At 37.4% G+C, this 22687-nt stretch overlaps 1 protein-coding gene across 1 annotated transcript in view; it reads right to left on the bottom strand.

Annotated features, from left to right (window-relative positions):
* The window catches only part of ADGRV1 (adhesion G protein-coupled receptor V1), a 1190013-nt gene that overhangs the window by 494779 nt on the left and 672547 nt on the right, over positions 1 to 22687 (bottom strand). Inside the window, 2 exon segments of the mRNA XM_053699719.1 lie at positions 18799 to 18983; positions 21774 to 22181. Of these exon segments, the coding sequence (XP_053555694.1) occupies positions 18799 to 18983; positions 21774 to 22181 (593 nt within the window).

The following is a 22687-nucleotide window of genomic DNA, read 5'->3' as shown; positions in this document are numbered from 1 at the left end:
GATTAATTTAAATTATATTTAAGTTAGTGGGTATTAGGTTTAGGGTTAGGTTTAGGGTTAGACTTAGGTTTAGGGGTTAATAACTTTATTATAAAGGGGGGGACGTTGGGGGCAGCAGATTAGGGGTTAATAAATGTAGGTAGGTGGCGGCGATGTTAGGGACAGCAGATTAGGGGTTAATAATATTTAACTAATGTTTGCGAGGCGGGAGTGCGGCGGTTTAGGGGTTAATATATTTATTATAGTGGCGGCGACGTTGGGGGCGGCAGATTAGGGGTTAATAAATATAATGTAGGCGTCGGCGATGTTGGGGGCAGCAGATTATGGGTTCATAAATATAATGTAGGTGGCGGCGGTGTCCGGAGCGGCAGATTAGAGGTTAAAATATTTATTTTAGTGTTTGCAATGCGGGAGGGCCTTGGTTTAGGGGTTAATTTGTAGTTTATGGGTGTTAGTGTACTTTTTAGCACTTTAGTTATGAGTTTTATGCTACGGCTTTGTAGTGTAAAACTCATAACAGGAGAGGGTGTACCGCTCACTTTTTGGCCTCCCAGGACAGACTCGTAATACCGGCGCTATGGAAGTCCCATAGAAAAAATGCTACAGCTTTGTAGTGTAAAACTCATAACTACTGACTTTTAAATGCGTTAGGACTCTTGACAGAAGAGGGTGTACCGCTCACTTTTTGGCCTCCCAGGACAGACTCATAATACCGGCGCTATGGAAGTCCCATAGAAAAAAGACTTTATGAAGTTTACGTAAGTCGTTTTGGGGTAAGGCCAAAGAAGTGTGCAGTCACCCTAAACCTGCAAGACTCGTAATACCAGCGGGCGTAAAAAAGCAGCGTTAGGACCTCTTAACGCTGCTTTTTTACCCTAACGCATAACTCGTAATCTAGCAATAGCTTTTGTATTTATGATAGAACATATTGAATGCAATGTTTCCCTACCATTTGATCTTTCTCAGTTGTAAATTCACAACACACTAAACTGGGGTCTGAGCATTTGCAGAGTATTCCATCTCTCTAAGCTCCCATCTGTCTAAGTGACCATCTTTAAGTGGCAGCACTGAGAATTAGACAATAATTACTACCTATTTAAGCCTAACATCTGCTGAAAACTAACCCTGCTACTTCTCATTTACTTTCAGGTACCTCCCTTTAAACCACTGTTTTGATTGATGGATCCCTTACACTGTTTTAAACCCTGGTACCATCCCTTTAAACCACTGTTTTTCCTGCTGGATCCCTTACACTGTTTTATACCCTGCTATGTCAATTTAAACCACTGCTTTAATTGCTGGATCCCTTACAGTTTTAACCTTTGCGTGTACAATTAATTTAATTTTGCTTAATTAATTAATTAATTAATTAATTAATTAATTAATTTATACCTACCCAATTGTTTTGCTTGCATCTGTCCCTCTGATCTTGTTGTAATTCTTAGTCTTCTCATCTGGGTGTAACTTATCTCCCTGTCTCCAATAAATTAAACTCAGCTGTCTGTAAAAGCCATATAAATTTAAGACCAGCTATGGGAGAGTGTTTGCTGGGGTCTGAGTGTTTGCAGATTATCTCTCTAAGCTCCCATCTGTGTAAGTGACCATCTTTAAGTGGCAGCACTGAGAATTAGACAAGTGACCATATTTAAGTGGCAGCACTGAGAATTAGACAAGTGACCATCTTTAACCCCTTAGTGACCAGAGCACTTTTCCATTTGTTGACCGTTTGGGACAGGGCTTTTTTTTACATTTTTGCGGTGTTTGTGTTTAGCTGTAATTTTCCTCTTACTCATTTACTGTACCCACACATATTATATACCATTTATCTCGCCATTAAATGGGCTTTCTAAAGATATCATTTTTTTCATTATATCTTATAATTTACTATAAAAAAAATATAAAATATGATGGAAAAAAACTGGAAAAAACACACTTTTTCTAACTTTGACCCCCAAAATCTGTTACACATCTACAAACACAAAAAACACCAATGCTAAATAGTTTCTAAATTTTGTCCTGAGTTTAGAAATACCCAATGTTTACATGTTCTTTGCTTTTTTTGCAAGTTATAGGGCAATAAGTACAAGTAGCAGTTTGCTATTTCCTTTTTTTTTCAATATTAGCGATAGTTACATTGGAACACTGAATAACCCTTCACATGTATATATTTTTATTATAGTAGACAACCCAAAGTATTGATTTAGGCCCATTTTTCTATATTTCATGCCACCATTTCACTGCCAAATGTGATCAAATAAAAAAAATTGTGCCCAGCAGTGAAGGGGTTAATTTGGGAGCTTGTAGAAAACTTGTAGGGTTAATTTTAGCTTTAGTGTAGTGTAGTAGACAACCCAGAGTATTGATCTAGCAATTATGGCACAAATGGTTGTTAATGCTTTTCTGGGATCATATATGGCTTTGGCATTGCTTTTTGGTAATTAGAAGGCCCCTAAATGCCGCTGCACACCACATTTGTAATATGCCCAGCAGTTAAGGGGTTAACACGATCGCTTCCAGCTCTTCAAACCCCAGAGGACGTGTCAGGCACAACCTTGGTCGTTAACTGACAAGTGACCATCTTTAAGTGGCAGCACTGAGAATTAGACAAGTGACTATCTTTAAGTGGCAGCACTGAGAATTAGACAAGAATTAAGCAAGATTTGAAGAAGATTTGAGGCAAGTAAAATATTTTCATTTCAAACACAGTTTTTTGTTGCTGCTTTTTTGCACTTAATGTTTTGCTATGCTTTCAGGATTGCTTTTCCTTTTAACTGTCTCATGCCTATACCACAAGCATACTTACATACTCATACCTTACCCTTCTCCACATGCAGTTTATATTGGCCCCTCTCTCCTTTCTTCTCCTTACCTTAGCTCTCATGAACTACTTTCTATTTTAAAATCTATATCAATAAACTGCACCACCTCACAGAAATACCCTCACTGATATAAATCTCATTCTCACCTACTCTTAGTTTCCATCTTGCTGCTATTAGCATCAGGCGACATCTCTCCAAATCCTGGGCCCACCCCCATTCCCACCATTACCCAATCACGCACTCCTTATAGAAACTTTAATAAAAGCAACACACATAACCTCATTTCCATCCAATGCATCCTATACACACACACTCCTTTCATTTGTACACTATGGAACTCTCGTTCTGTCTACAACAAACTTACAACCATCCATGACCTGTTTATATCAAATGCTTTCACCCTTTTAGCAATTACGAAAACCTGGCTTTCTTCTTCTGACACCGTTTCCATTGCTGCTCTCACACATGGTGGTCTCCACTTTAGCCATACCCTGAGGCCAGGTGAGAAACATGGCGGCGTTGTTGGGATCCTGCTCTCCCCCTCCTTCACTTATTAGTACATACCTCCAATCCCATCTCTCTCCTTCTCCTCCTTTTAAGTCCACTGTATTCGCCTGTTCTCCCCCCTCTCACTCAGAGTGGCAGTCATTTATCGCCCTCCTGGACCGACCTCCCAATTCCTTGACAACTTTTCCGTCTGGCTTCCTCACTTTCTCTCTACAAATATACCAACCATAATCCTTGGGGACTTCAACATTCCCATTGACAACCCATCTGCCCCTGCTGCCTCTAAACTTATTTCACTAACATCCTCTTTCGGGTCTCTCACAATCCACCCTATTCCCTACTCACTGTGATGGACACTCCATCAACCTGGTATTTTCCTATCTATGCTCTATATCTGACCTAACCTCCCGCCCCTTTTTCCCATTTCAGACCATCACCTGGTCACCTATAATATTAATGCAACAGCTAAACCCACTTCTCTATCCCACCCCTGCACCTGTAGAAATCTACATCCGCTCCAATTTTCTACACTACAACAAAACTCTCTCCTCAGCACTGGACACATTTGCCCCTCCCCAACTGCGCAAAGCATCACACTGTCAGTAACAGCCCTGGCACTCTCAGCAAACACGCTATATGCAAAAATGCTCCCGTACTGCTGAGTATGCCTGGAGAAAAACTCATTCTGAACCTGATTTCATACACTATAAGTTTATTCTTCATTCATACACTTCTGCCCTTCATTTAGCCAAGCAAACCTATTTCTCTTCTCTCATATCAACTCTTTCCTTAAACCCCAAATGACTCTTCTTCACCGTTAACTCTCTCCTCTACCCACCTGCTCCACCACCCCCGTCTGTCTTTAGTGCTCAAGACCTGGAAGACTACATTTTAAACAAAACACGTACTATCCGAAACAACATCCCAACACCAACCTGCAAACTTCCAACAACAGGCCCAGTTACTTCGTCTGCCACCCTCTGCATTTTCCATCCAGCCACTGAGAATGAAGTCTCTTTGCTACTATTTTCCTCATGCCTCAACACCCCCCCTGTCTTCCACCCTTACTACTGCTCTCACTCACATCTTCAACCTATCTCTCTCTACTGGTTCATTCCCATCTTCTTTCAAACATGCAAAGGTCACTCCCATTCTCAAAAAACCCTCCCTTGACCCTATCTCTCCTGAAAGCTACCGCCCCATATCACTGCTTCCACTAACATCAAAACTCCTTCTACACAGTTAACCACCTCCTCCTCCTACAGACCCTTAGCTCTTTTGGCCTCTGTGACACTGCTCTTTCTTGGATTCACTCTTATCTTTCTCACAGGTCTTTTTCTGTGTCATTTGCTGGTGACTCCTCTCCAATGCCTATGTCTGTTGGAATACCTCAAGGATCTGTTCTGGATCCTCTACTCTTTGCCATTTATACTTCTTCACTGGGTAAACTTATCAACAGTTATGGCTTCAAATGCCACCTCTATGCTGATGACACTTAGATCTACTTCTCCACCCCCGCTCTCTCTCCCTCTGTCCTTTCTCATGTCAGCCACTACTTATCTGGTATTTCTTCCTGGATGGCCTCTCACCACCTAAGGTTTAACATGTCCAAGACTGAGCTCCTTCTAATCCCCCCCCCTCAAGCTCTACGTCAACTTCTGACTTTTCTATCTCTGTTGACGACATCGCCATCTCTCCATCGCCCCAAGTCTGCTGCTTCGGAGTTACACTTGACTCAAATCTATCCTTTGTCCCCAACATCCAATTGCTTTCTTCATCCTGCCGCAACCACCTACGCAATATTTCCAAGATTTGCCCTTTTTTGAGCGCTATTATTTCCCGACTTGACTACTGAAATAACCTACTTACTGGCCTTCCTCTTTCCCGCCTCTTCCCTCTTCAATCCATCCTAAATGCCTCTGCCAGGCTAATCCACCTTTTCTGTCGCTCTGTATCTGCTGCACATCTATGCGAGTCCCTTCATTGGCTCCCCATTCACAGCAGAATTAAATTCAAAATTCTAACCCTTTCAAACAAAGCTCTAACCAACACCGCTCCCCACTACCTATCCTCTCTAATCAACAAGTATACTCCAGCCCGCCCCCTAAGATCCAATAATGACCTGCTCCTTGCATTGTCGACTATCACCTTTTCCCATGCTAGACTGCAAGACTTCTTTCGTGCAGCACCTACCCTCTGGGAACACTCTCCCTCGTCCTGTCAGGCTTCCCCCTAATCCTTTTTTTATATGCTCCCTGAAGACTTTTTTGTTCAGAGAAGCCTACCACCCAACTCAATAATAAATTAATTTCACTTCCTTCATCTAACTCTGCATTAACATCTTTCTCAATCTTGCAGTCCTCACCTCCTGCTTCTCAACCTCCTATCCTTCTAGATTTTAAGTTCCCACGGGAATAGGGTCCTTAATTCCTCCTGTATGTGTTTGTAAAATGTTGTCTTGTCTCTTACAAGCTTTATAACATTGTTTTATCAATTTAAATGAATTGTACCCATGGACATCGCTGAGGAATATGTTGGTGCTTTATAAATAAAGTATATTAATAATAATTAAAACCAAAGCAAGCATTACTGAACAGTCAGCAATGATCACATTATATTCATAGTTACAAAGTTCCCACTACTGACCCCTCCCCATTGAAATCCTGAGTAGCCTGTGTCTTATATTTTTGTGTGTTTAGTACCTGATTTGATTGAAAGTAAAAAAAAAAAATATTGTTGTATAATATATGTAATATATTCAAATGAAGTACATTCAATTGTAAGGAAGCCAAAACCCACTCAAGTTGAATAGAATGTTTTCACACTGTAAACTCTAAAGATTAGGGTTATGATTTCAGATTTGTGCTTGTACAGAGCTTTCAGCAATCTGCACTGGCACATTTTTGGAGGTTACTTTAGTTCCTAACACCTTCCTTTTAAATATCATATCTGATAACAGCTAAATGCCATAATGTCTGTTACCATACAACACACAAAAAACAACCCTGAGAAGTCTAGCAATGAAATATCACTGTACAGTGTCCTTTCTTCAGCTATTGATTATTGCAACCTCATTACTTAGCTATATTTTATACGGATTTGTTTTATTTCTGCTGCTACAGTAATTCAATTTAAATTCTTTATTTTATAATTTTATTTCTTCTGCTGTTTTAAGTTAATTTACTTTTGCTATTGGTAAAAATACATTTATATTAATTCAAGTAAGCTGGCATTTCTTCCTCACAAAACTTAGCCTCTGAGTAATGCACAGACTTTGGCATTTTTTTTACCCACCTTCCTGTAAGTTCAATGAAAATGTCTTGTCTGGCAATAGCACAGTAAAAATGTTAATCATCTCTACTGGTTAGTTGCATAATTTTTCGTGTGCACATGCAGGCATTTGAGTATGTGTGTCGTGTATTTAAAAGAGTCAATTTTATACATTGTGCATTTTTTATGATTTATTATTTAGTAACTGCAAATTGCATTAATAATACCCATATTAATATACAAATATGTGCACTGCAGGACTATATTCTCTTATGGAAGGAAGCTTTATGAGCTGATTGCAATGGGTTATTTTAGGTCCATTACTGGTTTATACAAAACACTTTTATTAGCCAGATATATAGTTGTTTTAGGTAACTGAAGGGACATTTCAATGCAAAAAATAAAAATACATGTTCTAAATTATTTATATATTTACTGATCCCACTGATTCTTTTTTTAAGCGCTGCATGTATAGGTCCAGATTACATTACGCTATTGTAAGTTAACATCGCTAGAGAGCAATTCATACTGCTTCCATTTTTTGCGCCCATATTACACGTTCAAGGCTATTTTTTAATAGACTTCTACAGCGAAGTGCAGTAAAAATCAGATTGGAAAATGCTCAAGTGCTAAACCAATGGAGCACAAAAAGATCTGCTCAAGTAGTGGAGTAGTATTTCAATCATGTAAGCATAAAACAATTCATACAAATGTCTGTCTGTCTATCTATCTCCTCTCCTACACATACGCTCCTTTGCAGTCCCTTTAATTTTGCCACCTTTTTTTTTTTACTAAACTTTCATTTCCTTAGTATTAACACTAAATATAACTGAAATATTTTATTTTCATGTGTTTGCAGAATTGATGAAATGGCAAACTTATTTAGAGACAGGGGGTATCCCAACTCATTAATTGAAAAAGAAAAAAGGTTGGCTTTCGAAACACAAGAGCTTGCTATTACACATTCTAAACCATTGAGACAAAAGAAAAAAGAGGACCATCAGCCCACGTTCTGAGAGGAATTTCCTCCATCATGATTGACAGTTTACACTAGCCAATCATGATGTGGTCATTTCAACAAGAAATACAATTTTTTTTCGTTCATGATTTAGAAAGAGCATGCAATTTTAAACAACTTTCTAGTTTACTTCTATTATCTTATTTGCTTCATTCTCTTGATACCCTTTGCTGGAAAGCATATCTAGATAGGCTCAGTAGCTGATGATTAGTGGCTTCACACAGATGCCTCGTGTGATTGGCTCACCCAAGTGCATTGCTAATTCTTCAACAAATGATATCTAAAGAGTGAGGCAAATTAGATAATAGAAGTAAATTGGAATGTTGTTTAAAAATTGTATTCTCTATCCGAATCATGAAATAAATATTTTGGGTTTAATGCAATTATGCACCCGCTGTGCGCTGACTCACAGCAGTCAGTCAGGAGACAAGTGTGCACAGCTCATCTGTATGTTCAGTAAAGCTGGAGCTGTTTCCTTAGTAATTCCTTAGCTGTTTCCTGAGCTGTTTCCTTTCCCAGTAACGTTGCTTGCTGCTCGTACTGGGAAAACTGTGCACACTACAGTCTTTTATGTGCACAGTTTTCCTGTATAGGGGTGCATTTCGTCAGCAGACAAGAGTGTGCACGAGGCTAAAGTAAAGGAACATCTCTGCTGTATGTTCAGTAAAACTGGAGCGGCCTCCTTAGTAATTCCCTAACTGTTTCCTTTTCCAGTAATGTTGCTTGCTGCTTTTTCTAGGAACACTGCGCACGCTCTGGTCTTTTATGTGTGCAGTTTTCTCATCTAGGGGCACATTCACACTGTGCTGATGACTTCATCTGTGTAGTCACCGATAACCTTCTGAGCATGCAAGCACGTTCACAGGCTCATAATCGTATACGAATCTGCGATTGGTGAGGGGTGGTCACATGGGGGTAAGGGACATGGAAACAAATTATTGGAATAAAACTTTATTATCTCTCAAATGGTCAATTGTTTTGAAGATCTAGTAAGTGAGGATTGCTTGGTAACGTGAGATTTATTGATTATTATTGCCAATATTGTGTGGTTCTTTAACATTTTTAACTATTATTATTATCGGTTATTTGTAGAGCGCCAACAGATTCCGCAGCGCTAACTATCCACTTGTAATACCAGATTATGCATTATTCTGTGTGTGAGGCCAAGTGCAAGATAATGCACCATGCTCTACTTTTAGCAGATATTTAGCAGATACTGTTTATGTCAACAACGGTGTATAAAGTGTTAATGTTGTAAACACTTTTACCTCTTGCTGGTGTCAATTATAAAACTTACTGCATTATGGGATGTTTTAAACTGACATGGTGAGTGGCACAGCCAATCAGACACACTTTATGATTGGTATAATAGGCTGTGCATACTAAAACAGGAACACACTTTAATTACTTTAAATTAAGTGAGCAGAACCGTGTTTGATTGGCTTTACGTCCAGCTGTACCATAACCTTTGAAACGCTTGGATGCAGTGGGTAGCTTGTAAGTTTGATAACTAGCACATAAAGAGTTAAAGGACCGGTAAATATAGTAGATCAACAAATGCATTATAAAAAGACAATGCAATAGCACTTAATCTGAATTTCAAATAGTAGTAGATTTTTTTCTGACAAAAGTTATGTCTATTTCCACTTCTCCTGTGTCATGTGACAGCCATCAGCCAATCACAAATGCATATACGTATATTCTGTGAATTCTTGTATATGCTCAATAGGAGCTGGTGACTCAAAAAGTGTAAATATAAAAAGAATGTGCACATTTTGTTAATGAAAGTAAATTGGAAAGTTGTTTGAAATGTTAAGCTCTTTCTGAATCATGAAAGATTAAAGGGACATTCAAGTATGAAAACTTAACCCTTTGAGTGCTAATGACGGCTCAGAGCCGTTACTAGAACTCTCCCACCTTGAGGGAGATCTGGGGGCTCCCACCCGCTCCTACCCCGGCGATCATGCCTGTAGTGTGACAGGCATCGCCGGCCTTCCCGGTTTGCGTGGTGACGTCACGCGCAATAACGTGATGACATCACTGTGCAACTTTATCTATACTTAACAATGTTAAGTATAGGAGCAGGGGGCATGTTTCTTAGAAGCCTGTATCTCAGGCATCTAAGCAGCTACAGACCCCCAAGACCCACCATTGGAAAGGTAATCGCCTAAGACAGTGTAAGTCTTGGGGGTCTGAAAAAAAAATTAAAAACAAAGTTAAAAAAAAAATATTCAAAAAAAAAAATATTTTTTAAAACAACATAAAAAAATCTTAGCACCCAGGTGGGAAAGTGCTTAGCACTCAAAGGGTTAAAGTCCCTTTAATATTTCATCATCCAGCTAGAGCATGCAATTTTAAACAACTTTCCTATTTACTTCCATTAACAAAATGTGCACAGTCTTTTTATATTTAAACCTTTTCAGTCGCCATGTGCAAGATTTTACAGAATATACGTATATGCATTTGTGATTGGGTGATGGCTGTCACATGATGCAGTGGGAGTAGAAACAGACATAACTTAGAATCTGTGTAATTTGAAGTTCAGACTAAGGGGTCGATTTATCAAGCCCTGTATGCATCTGTGTCCATGCGAGCCTTCAGACTCACCGAAAACAGGAGTTAAGAAGCAGCGGTCTTAAGACCGCTGCTCCTTAACTCGTCCGCCACCTCTGAGGCGGCGGACAGCATTCAGCCCGATCGGATGCGATCGGGTTGATTGACACCCCCTGCTAGCGGCCAATTGGCCGCGAATGTGCAGGGGGCAGCCTTGAACAAGCATTTCACGAGAAATGCTTGTGCAATGATAAATGACGACCACTTATGCTGTCGGCATTTATCGATGTCCGGCGGACATGATCTGTTACAGCAGATCATATCCGCTCACACTATGATAAATCGGCCCCCAAGTGCTATTGTATTGTCTTGCTATCATGCATTTGTTGATTATGCAAATCTACTGAATTTACTGGTCCTTTATTTTTATTTGAGTGCCCCTCTAATTACATGAATGCTTTAAAAGCCCTTGTAGTCATTAACATGCAAACACTGCTTTCCTTACTAGACAGTACTTACAAATAAGTTTACTGTCCCTATAATAAGCATACTGAATGTGCATATTGATGTGTAAATGTCATGTAACTGATTTGCACCTATTATGTATAATGTAAGCATATTTACTCTCACATTGCTAAAATGAATACAACAGTAAGTGACACGGTAACCACTAAGTAAATAAAGTGAAAAATGAAATAAACACATGAAGAAAATGGAAAATAAAATAAAAGGGGAAACAGAGGCAGAAGTGAGAATAGAAAGAATACCACAGACGTGTGATTAATCATGATGTTTAACATTATTGTATTTGCCATGCTGTTAGCTCATTATTAGAATTTATTTATATAACACCTAGAGGTTTTTTTGGTGCAGAACAATGGAAATGTTACATAATATGTCATAATATCTCAGCTACTGCATCAACTGTTGAGACATAAAAATGTGAAGGAAATACAGTATATTAATAATACTAAGGGAAATAATTAGTTGTGTAATAAAAAGGGTGTGAAAGAAACAGGCTGGAAACAGGTAGCGAACATGATTTTTACAGGAGTGGCTGGAAGAAGAATGTAAGTGTAAATTTAAAGGGACTATTAACTATGCGCCATAGCTCAATACTTAATATGGAAAAATCTAAGACAGTTTTTTTTTTAACTTGTGGCTTCATATGAGAAAAAGGGTCACAACCAAGTTACCATTTCTTAGTAACAGCTTGCTATTTGTGTATATCTAAATACCAGAGTAATCTTACAGCTGGTCCAGTAAGAAGATTGTAACCCAAGTACCAATTACAATGGTACCTATATATATTTTACTAGAACGTTATTAAATCCCTCAAGGGAACAGAATATTACAAGTAACCCAATTCCTCAAATCTAACCACAAACTATATTTATGTATGTACATATAGTGCATAGTCACATGTGGGGGGGGGGGTGATATCTTTAAATAACAACAGTTTATACAAAAATCTACTCCAAGATTGGAGAGACAAAAGCAAAGATATTTGTAGGCACTCACATATCTTGCTTCCAAACATCCAATTATAACAATTACATGTAGCAAACCAAACCTAGAATGACACTGAATAGAACTTAACTTTTAATACATCCCCAGATTCCAAAGACAAACAATAAAATGAAAACATAAGTAAACACAAGTAAAAAACAAAAAAATGTGGTATATAGACATTTATTTAGCTATGTAAAAAGGCTGGGAGTCACATTTTATCATAGGCCAATCATCCTTAACGACCATCATGTACTCTGTATGTCACTGGTCCTTAAGGTTTTTTTGGCCTGTAATAGCGCAGGTCTCGCCATCAGCGGCAATACCACACTATTACAACCTCCCTCCCTCCTGCAGGACTCCTGTTATAGCACGGTCTTGTGCTGACAGAGAGAGTCACACTTTCAAACATACAAGCCCCATTAAAAGGCCAGACATGTACAGGGCACATCGCTGGTCGTTAAGGGGTTAAATAAACAGATTACTGCACAGCCATCATTATGGGGAGACTTTCACTACCACAAATACCACAAGATTTTGTAAAACCCACAAACGGGGAAACAAGATTGGTTGACCACTATAGATGCCAAGTGCAATAAAGCAAAAAGATATAAATCTATTATAACAATGTATATCCCAAATCTCGCCCATGCAACCAACCCCCCTCACATCACACAGCTCTGGCTCACGCCTAAGTTAGTGCCTACAAATATTTTCCCTTTTTTTATGTATACTTGTTAAAGTCCTTTGCAGCTGTCTTTTGTTATAGCACCTGAGACCTCATAACTTTGAGCCCTTATAACTTTTGATTGCAATTTGTTTTTAATAATAGTTTTTATCAGATAGTGTTATTATGAGTGAAACTGTACAGAACAATGTATTTTTAATGTTTTTTGTGCAACATTTTATTTGAGTTTAAGTTAAAGGGCCATGATACTCAAATGTTGAAACACTTGAAAGTGATGTAGCATAGCTGTAAAAAGCTGAATTGAAAATATCACCTGAACATCTCTATGTAAACAAGAAAGATATTTTACCTCAAAATGTCCTAAGTATTCACACCCCATTGTAAAGTAATTTAAGAAGCAAATCATTATGCCTGTCCTGGGACTTGCAAGGGAGCGTGCCTCATGCACACTAATGTTATTTCCGTATTCAGTATAAGGATCTTTACTATGAAATCTCATGAGAGTTAAGTGAAATATCATGAGATCACAGTAAAAGAGTTCATTAACTCAGCACTGTTGATGCTGATTGGCTGCTGTTCATTTTTTTCCTTTTTTTTTTTTTTACCTGCAGCTGGGCAGTAACTGAAAGATAACTTTTTACACAGCACTTACTCTGCTGAGTTGAGTAAATTGTGATTTAGCATATGAGTATTATGTCCCTTTAACCAGAGCTCTGAAGAAATGTAACTATACCAAAAAGCACTATTATTAGGTTTCCCTAAACAATATAAAGGCAGTATTTTTCTCTTCTATTTCAGATAGATAATATTGTTTTTTTGAAGGACTGGGCTGTGTATAATAGTAAATTATTTTACACATTTTCAGCATAGACACTGAAAAAAGCATACACTGTCAAGCACTCCACCAAATACTGTATTCTCACAATCTTAGATGGCAAGACAAAAGAAATTCTCAAGGTAAAATTGCCTGTTAATATTGTGTGGCAAAAAATGAGTTTAAAAATAAAACATAGAGGCCTATTTATCAAAGTGTCAACTGAAAATACTCTGCAATTCTGCATTACCGAGATTGATCCGACGTAATTATCAAAGCGTCAAGATCGGCAAATGTTGAAATTTGTGACTTAACATTCGATCCCACGATCTCAATCCAACGCACATCAATGCAAGCTGAAAACCTGTGGAATTCGAGCGTATTCATGTTCATTTGCCCTCCTATTCGACACTATTTGAAGCTCTCACAAAGTTATCACAATTTCTATAGTTATGCTTGCGTCTTTTCCGACTCAGCGTAACCTGGTTTTCAATCCGCCACCCTTCAGGTCACGGATGCCAAAGAACTCAATGGGAGTCGGAAAAACACAGAAAGCTTATGTTTGATGCTGCAAGATAATGAAGTATATTACATAATAAAAGTAAATTAGAAACTTTATTAAAATTGTATACCCTTTCTAAATCAAACAATAGTATTGCTACACATTTGGTGCACTAGTGACTAGTAGATATAGGAATAAAAATGAAAAATACATTACTACTTATAGATTATGCTACAACTTGGTCTCTCATTACAAAGCAAGGGGACAATATTATTTCTACATATTTGGTGCAAAGTTTAGCCCCAAACTTGTTGCACTAACAGATATAGAGATACAAATTAAATAAATACACAACATAATATAGCTAACCTTTTTTTTTTTTGGAAAAATCTTATGTGCACCATGTTTAAGCCATGTAATACAAGTCCCACTCTCCACTTCGCACCATATTTGACGCAACACTTTCACACCAATTATAATGCAAACTACTAAATAACCCACACACTAGTGAATTTTTCCACCACTTTTGATTGGAATATGCATAATCACATGATTTATGACATCAGCCAATCTGATTCAAATACACATTATAAACTATCACTAACGAATCATAATGCTCGGTACTTGTGTAATTGATCACTCAATCACTTGTAATCACTTGTAAGTGCCATTTGTTACATTGTGTATTATACTTTGAAAGCACAGTATGTATATGTGAAATTAGTATTAAAGATAAACATTGATTCTGACATTAGGACACACAGTGTAATATTTTACACAAGGATTTTAAAATTCGAATTGATGTTTAATTCAATAGAAGGGATAGCCAAGCTAACTTTAAACTGTCATGAATCAGATGCAGCAGAAATTAAAATCACCTCTTTACTGTCATGCTATTTTCAGTGTATTTCTTCCTTCTCTTGAATTTCTTTTTGAGTAAGAAATGTCATGTTATATGCCAGCCTATTTTATAACACCTGTGAAGGGGTGGTTTTTAAAAATAGATTGCAATCAGGAGGGGTTAGACAGGTGCAGAGAGAAACCTGGCCCAGCTCTTAAAGGGAAAGGAAACCCCAAAATATTAGTTTGTGAAGTAAATAAAGAGAGTGCCAAATAGGCTGAGGTGCGTGTGTAAAGTAATACAAATTTTTTTAAACACAGTGGTTATAAAACATAAATAGAAACTAAGTTCATGGATCCATGATTAACAGATTAAAATCAACAACAATAATTGCATGTAAAGAAAATTAATTATATAAAAACAACAATCAAAATTTAAAAGCGGCTTGTGCATATGCAGCAGAAAAAAGGGGTTCCAATTATGATGTAAATAGTTCATCTGACCCCAGGTATAACTTTTGTTTTTAATTTTTCTGATTTTTTATATTCATCTCTTAATAAATGTTATGTTTTATTTTTAAACTCCTCTTGTGCCACACAATATTAAGAGGTAATTTTACCTCGAGAATTTCTTTTGTCTTGCCATCAATGATTGTGAGAATATTTGGTGGAGTGTTTGGCAGTGTATACTTCTTTCAGTGTGTATGCTGAAAATTTGTAAAATAACCTGAGGTCACGCTAATCAGGTGTAAGTTAAATTCAATTGTGCTTGAGGAAACGTGTTTACCTTCAACAATGTAATATGCGCACTCCTTAAGTCACCTTTAAGAGTAAAACCCCTTCTTTTTCATATATTAATTGCATATTAATCGTATGTCTTTAAGTTGTTTGCATTGTTATTTACCCTGCTTTTCACCTGATGATGGGCTATACACCATGGCAATGCAGGAATTTGAAAGAAGAACCTGAAACAACACAGGTTGTAAGAAACTGCACCAGTATTGTGATGCGACAAAAGCCCTTCCTACGGAATTTAAAGGAAGCACAATCATTTGTGACCTGTTGCTATGGGTGTTTGAGTACATATTTGTGCACCAGATTGTACCATTTATGACAGGGTTGGCTGTAACTTGCTCAATGCAGGAAGGAGAGAACATAGGAAGACTTTTATGTGTAGAAGAGCTTATGAGAGGAGAAACAATATGTATATTTTTAGAGCAGCAAAGCAGTAATGGGGAGTTTGATTTGGAAATTAGGGTAGATATGCAGTAGGTTGTTGTACATGAAATTCTAAAGTAAAATGGAGCTAATATGGGATAGAAAGGAGAAGGGCAGCAGAGTTGAAGAGGGATAGTAGGATGAAGATAGTGACAGAACATTGTTGCAAGCCATATAAAGTTAAGTATAAATAAATAAAAAAATATAAATAAGTCTAAGCATAAATTAAGTATAAAGATAAATATGCTGAGCTATCAAACAGCCCAAACAATTTAGTTATTTTCCACTTATATGTGCAGCAAGATCACTGAATAAAAAGATATTCATAAAAATCCAGCTGCAAACAATTAGCTAGATTGGATGGGGGAACAGAAATGATGTACTATATTTATCTGTTTTTTCACAATAATGCTTAGGGCTAGATTACAAGTGGTGAACTAACAGTTGCGTGCGAGCAATATCGGCTTTTTGCACGAGTTGGAAAATAGTGCATATTAAAAGTTGAAAGTAAATGTGATTGCAAGAGCACATTCACTTTTTTTATGCTCATCGGATTAGCATGATTGAAACATTCAAAATTACAGTTACACTCATGTAAATACTATCTGATAAACAATATGAATATATTTACATACATGTCTAAGTATGTGTGTGTGTGTACATATGTATTTAAGTATTTATATGTTTTACTGTATATTTATTGTATTATTATATTTAACATTCCAATGTTCTTCACATATAGCATAATATCATTTTTATTGTAAATACATATTTCTATATATATATATCTGTATATACCTATACCTGTATATCTATTCCTATACACTATATATATATATATATATATATATATATATATATATATATATATATATATATATATATATAATAATCATAATAATAATAATACAAATTAAAATGTGAAGAACGTAGGAATGTAAAATATGCAGTATATATATTTATTTTCCCCATGGATTAGAAGTATATACAGTATATATAATAATTTTTAATAATTTGTATTAACCGCTTAAGGACAAGGCCATTTTTCAATTTCTTTCCATTAAGGACCAGGGCTATTTTTAGATTTCTGTGGTGTTTGTGTTTAGCTGTAATTTTCCTCTTACTCATTTACTGTACCCACACATATTATATACCGTTTTTCTCGCCATTAAATGGACTTTCTAAAGATACCATTATTTCATCATATCTTATAATTTACTATTAAATTTTTTTATAAAATATGAGGAAAAAATGGAAAAAAACACACTTTTTCTAAATTTGACCCCCAAAATCTGTTACACATCTACAACCACCAAAAAACAACCATGCTAAATAGTTTCTACATTTTGAACTGAGTTTAGAAATACCCAATGTTTACACGTTCTTTGCTTTTTTTCGCAAGTTATAGGGCAATAAATACAAGTAGCACTTTGCTATTTCCAAACCATTTTTTTTTTCAACATTTGCGATGGTTACATTGGATCACTGATATCTGTCAGGAATACCTGAATAACCATTTACATATATATATATTTTTTTTAGTAGACAACCCAAAGTATTGATCTAGGCCCATTTTGGTATATTTCATGCCACCATTTCACCGCCAAATGCAATAAAAAAAAATAATAATAATTGTTAACTTTTTCACAATTTTAGATTTCTCACTGAAATTATTTACAAACAATTAGTGCAATCATGGCACAAATGGTTGTAAATGCTTCTCTGGGATCCCCTTTGTTCAGAAATAGCAGGCATGTATGGCTTTGGCATTGCTTTTTGGTAATTAGAAGGCTACTAAATGCCGCTGCGCACCACCCGCTGCGCACCACACTTGGATTATGCCCAGCAGTTAAGGGGTTAATTAGGTAGCTTGCAGGGTTACTTTTAGCTTTAGTGTAGAGATCAGCCTCCCACCTGACACATCCCACCCCATGATCCCTCCCTGATCCCCTCAAACAGCTCTCTTCCCTCCCCCACCTCACAATTGTCACTGCTATCTTAAGTACTGGCAGAAATTCTGCCAGTACTAAAATAAAAGGCATTTTTTTATATTCAGTCTGCAGTGATGGATCCCCCCTGATTCCCCAACCTCACTGATCCCCCCATACATCTCTCTAACGCCCCCTCTATCTTTTTGCCATCATCTTGCCCCAATATTCCCCAAGATCCCTTGCAAAACCATTTATTCCCTCCTCTGTGTCCATCCTTCCACACATTTTACATTCAATTCTGTAAATGCTGTGTGCACGCGTGCACCATGCCCCCCCCTCCAGTGGCCCACTCTGCATCGGTGGGTAAAAAAGGGGATTGCAGTGATGCCTCAATATTGAGGCATCACTACAATACCCTGGAAGCTGCTGAAAGTGATCACGATCGCTTCCAGAGCTTCAAACCCCAGAGGACGTGCCAGGCACGTCCTTAGTCGTTAAGGGTAGTTTTTTGGAGGACGTACCTGGCACTGCCTCTGTCTTTAAGGGGTTAAAAACTCTATATTCAGTCCACTTTCCAAAGCAGCATATGAATGTTAGGTAATCATGTTCATGGTGTAATTGATTGCATTTATGGCCATTTGCAGAATAACTGGATATTCTGGATTTAGGTGTATGAACACTGCTCTAAAAACTTGTTATACAATGTTTCTGTTCCTTTAAAACATGTCCCTTTAAATCTTCTGGAAGTTGTACATTATTAAGCCTTAGGGGCCGATTTATCATACTCTGTATGGATCTTTGTGCCCCTGTTTCTGTGTGAGACTTCAGGCTCGCCGGAAACAGAAGTTATGAAGCAGCGGTCTAAAGACCACTGCTCCATAACTTGTCTGCCTGCTCTGAGGCAGCAGACAGAAATCAACCCGATCCTATACGATTGGGTTTATAGACACCCCCTGCTAGTGGCTGATTGTCCGCAAATCTGCAGGGGGCGGCATTGCACCAGCAGTTCACAAGAACTTCCGGTACAATGATAAATGTCAACATGGTATAATGTACGCTCGCACTATGATAAATCTACCCCTTTATCTATATGCATGACAATTAGAATGGCAACACATTGTATATTTACTTTTCACCTGGAGATCCACACTTTACTCCTGTAAGGAGAGAGAACGCATATTTCTCTGCCACGTCAATCAATGGACTATATCCGCGTGTATCCAACCGCTCTGGACTAACAAGGCTGCAAAGAACATCGTAAAAAAGGATTCTGCTTTGATCAGCTAAAACTTGGTCTTCACTGTCGTGAGTTATCTGGAAAAAAAATAATATTTTTGTTTGTCTCACTATCTTGTAATTTATGCAGTAAATGAGCAGGTACATTAAAATTACACAAACATCTTATTTTCCAGGGGGTGTCTTAAATCATGTTGTCACTATATGCATACTCCTTCCCCTGTCCAAACTCATTCATAGTTGCAACAAAATCATTTTATTTTTTATTTTTCAACTCACCCAGTTCTCCTACTAATTTAGATTCCTGCATTGTTATTAGCTTAGAGAAACAAGGATCTATGAGTCCTGACATCGACTACACAACAAAATGATTCAAGCAGGTGATCAGTATTACTCATTTTAATTATGGTGGAAAAGAGAGAGAAAAAGAGAGAAAAAGAGAAAGAAAAAGAGAAAGAGAGAGAAAAAGAGAAAGAAAAAGAGAAAGAGAGAGAGAAAGAGAGAGAAAAAGAGAAAGAAAGAGAAAGAGAGAGAAAAAGAGAGAGAACAAGAGAAAGAGAGAGAGAGAAAGAGAGAGAGAAAGAGAGAGAGAAAGAGAGAGAAAAAGAGAAAGAAAAAGAGAGAAAGAAAAAGAGAGAAAGAAAAAGAGAGAAAGAGAAAGAGAGAAAGAGAAAGAGAGAGAGAAAGAGAGAGAGAGAGAGAAAGAGAAAAAGAGAGAGAGAGAGAGAGAGAGAATCTGAATCTGCAATAGGCAAGCAGCTTGGTGTGAAGAAATCAACTGTGGGAGCAAAAATTAGAAAATGGAAGACATATAAGACCACTGATAATCTCCTTCGATCTGGGACTCCACGCAAGATCTCACCCCGTGGGGTCAAAATGATCACAAGAACGATGAGCAAACATCCCAGAACCACACGGGGGAACCTAGTGAATGACCTGCAGAGAGCTGGGACCAACGTAACAAAAGCTACCATCAGTAGCCAGACGTGTCCCCCAGCTTAAGCCAGTACATGCCCGGGCCCATCTGAAGTATGCTAGAGAGCATTTGGATGATCCAGAAGCAGACTTGTAGAATGTCATATGGTCAGATGAAACCAAAGTAGAACTGTTTGGTAGAAACACAACTCGTCGTGTTTGGAGGAGAGAGAATGCTCAGTTGCATTCAAAGAACACCATACCTACTGTGAAGAATGGGGGTGGCAACATTATGCTTTGGGGCTGTTTCTCTGCAAAGGGAACAGGACGACTGATCCATGTACATGAAAGAATGAATGGGGCCATGTATCGTGAGATTTTGAGTGCAAACCTCCTTCCATCAGCAAGGGCATTGAAGATGAAACATGACTGCTTGACAATGATTCCAAATACACCGCCCAGACAAAGGAGGAGTGGCTCCGTAAGAAGCATTTCAAGGTCCTGGAGTAGCCTAGCCAGTCTACAGATCTCAACCCCATAGAAAACTTTTGGAGGGAGTTGAAAGTCTGTGTTGCCCAGCGACAGCCCCAAAACATCACTGCTCTAGAGGAGATCTGCAGGAATGGGCCAACATACCAGCAATAGTGTGTGACAACCTTGTGAAGACTTACAGAAAACGTTTGACCTCTGTCATTGCCAACAATGGATATATAACAAAGTATTGAGATGAACTTTTGATATTGACCAAATACTTATTTTCCACCATAATTTGCAAATAAATTCTTTCCAAATCAGACAATGTGATTGTCTGGATTTGTTTCCACATTTTGTCTCTCATAGTTGAGGTATACCTATGATGAAAATTACAGGCCTCTCTCATCTTCTTAAGTGGGAGAACTTGCACAATTGGTGGCTGACTAAATACTTTTTTGCCCCACTGTATATATATATATATATATATATATATATATACACATATATATATATATATACATACATATATATATATATATATATATATATATTATACATATTTAGACATGTATTTGTACTTAATCACTATGTAAAAGCCCTTAACATGCCTTTTGTTTCTAATAGATACCTTATATCTTTGAGCCCTTTTTATAACTTTTAGGTGCAGTATTTTTATATTTTTTACAGTGACATTGAGTTAAATTTATGAAGCTGCCTTCACAACTTTTTGGGCTATTTGGAGAAGGTTCCCATTAAGCTCTGTTTGTCTGGACACTTTTATGCTCTTGAAAAAGACAGTGGTATCTGTTGAAACATGTTGAGAGATTTTTATATGAATGGAGCTATATTTTCAGTAAACTTTGCTTTTATTGAATCAAGGTTTGAAGCTGTGATTCTTCAATAAAGATGAGAAGTTAAATTTTACAGCTTTGTCTGTGAGTATATTCCTTTTTAGAAGCCATTATCACTTGTACGCTCTACACCATCTGTGGACTTTTCTTATTTAAGGCCACTTCTGAGGAGAATGTCTGAGAGGCTGCAAGATATACCCTTGAAATTGTCAGCGCCGCCATTTCTACATACAATGTTCAATCCAGCTGAAAGGAGAAACTGAGGCTGGCTGCGGCTATTATCAAAACAGAAGCCATTCTCTTTACTTTCTATACCCACTGAGTGTACCCTTTTTTCTATTTAAATGTAGTCACCAATCAGAAAGTGTTATCCAGGGTGCTAAAGCAAAACTGGTCCGGCTCCTTAGCATTAATTCCTGCTTTTTCAAATAAAGATACCAAGAGAAAGAAGAAAAATTGATAATAGGAGTAAATTAGAAAGTTGCTTAAAATTGTATGCTCTATCCGAATCATAAAAGAAAAAAATTGGATTTAGTGTCCCTTTAATTTAACATAGACAAAAGTTAATCAAATACTTGCAATATTCTGTGTGTTCATATTCGAAGTAGTAAATAAATGTAAAACATACCTTTTCCATTATATTTACAATAGCACCAAGTTGCTCCTCGGAAATCTCTGCACCAGCTTTATTGTTCAAGGTCTGAAGAACTCTGTTCAAAATGCTCTCATCAAAAGGTTGATACAACTGGTCAATTAAACCCCAAGTAGACTGAGAGGCTAAGTCTGAAAAAATGGTGATATTGGCAATACCATACATAACATCTATTTTGGCACCTCCTGAGGGATCAACAAGTAAAACTTGTAAACGTTTGGGAAATGGATTGAGTGATCCTCTTTCTGGAGTAAGAGAGATATCCAGTAAAACTGTTCTTTGCCCTGATTCAAAAGTGAGTGTTCCCTCAGAACTGACAAAGTCTTGCCCTGCAATAGCTGGGGAAATGGTGGTGTGTCCAATCACTTCAGCTTTTTTCAGTTCCTTAAAACAAAAGATAAAATCCTTTAGACAAAATGTAACATGTATCATGTTATTTTCACTGGGAATTAGCCAATTTTAATCTCATAGGGTCAGTCATTAAAGGGACTTTCCTGTCAAAATCTTCATGCAAATCTTGCATTGGCAAAAATATTGCTATTAAAAATGATCACCGTTTTAGTGTTAACATTTTTCTCTGCATGTGCATGTGAAGCATAGCTAGATATTCTCAGTACACGAGCATTATAAATACTGCAGCTGCTCAGAGCACCAATGGGACTTGTGTCATGTCAACAATTAAAAAAAAAAAAAAGAGTCATTACAGGATGGTATGAGCAAGTGCTGTTTTTAAAATGCTGGTGTACAGTGCATACCTAAATACAGATTTGAAACAGCTGCATACTTTCTATACCCACTGATTGTACCATTTTTTCTATTTGTCACATATTTATGAAACAGAAACTGCTTCATTTTCCTCTCTGCCACTTCAGATGTTGCAAGATCAATCC

The sequence above is a fragment of the Bombina bombina genome, chromosome 2, assembly GCF_027579735.1.
Source record: "Bombina bombina isolate aBomBom1 chromosome 2, aBomBom1.pri, whole genome shotgun sequence".
In the NCBI taxonomy this organism is placed as follows: domain Eukaryota; kingdom Metazoa; phylum Chordata; class Amphibia; order Anura; family Bombinatoridae; genus Bombina; species Bombina bombina.
The sequence above is the reverse complement of the archived record's forward strand: the minus strand, read 5'-3'. Positions and strand labels throughout refer to the sequence as shown.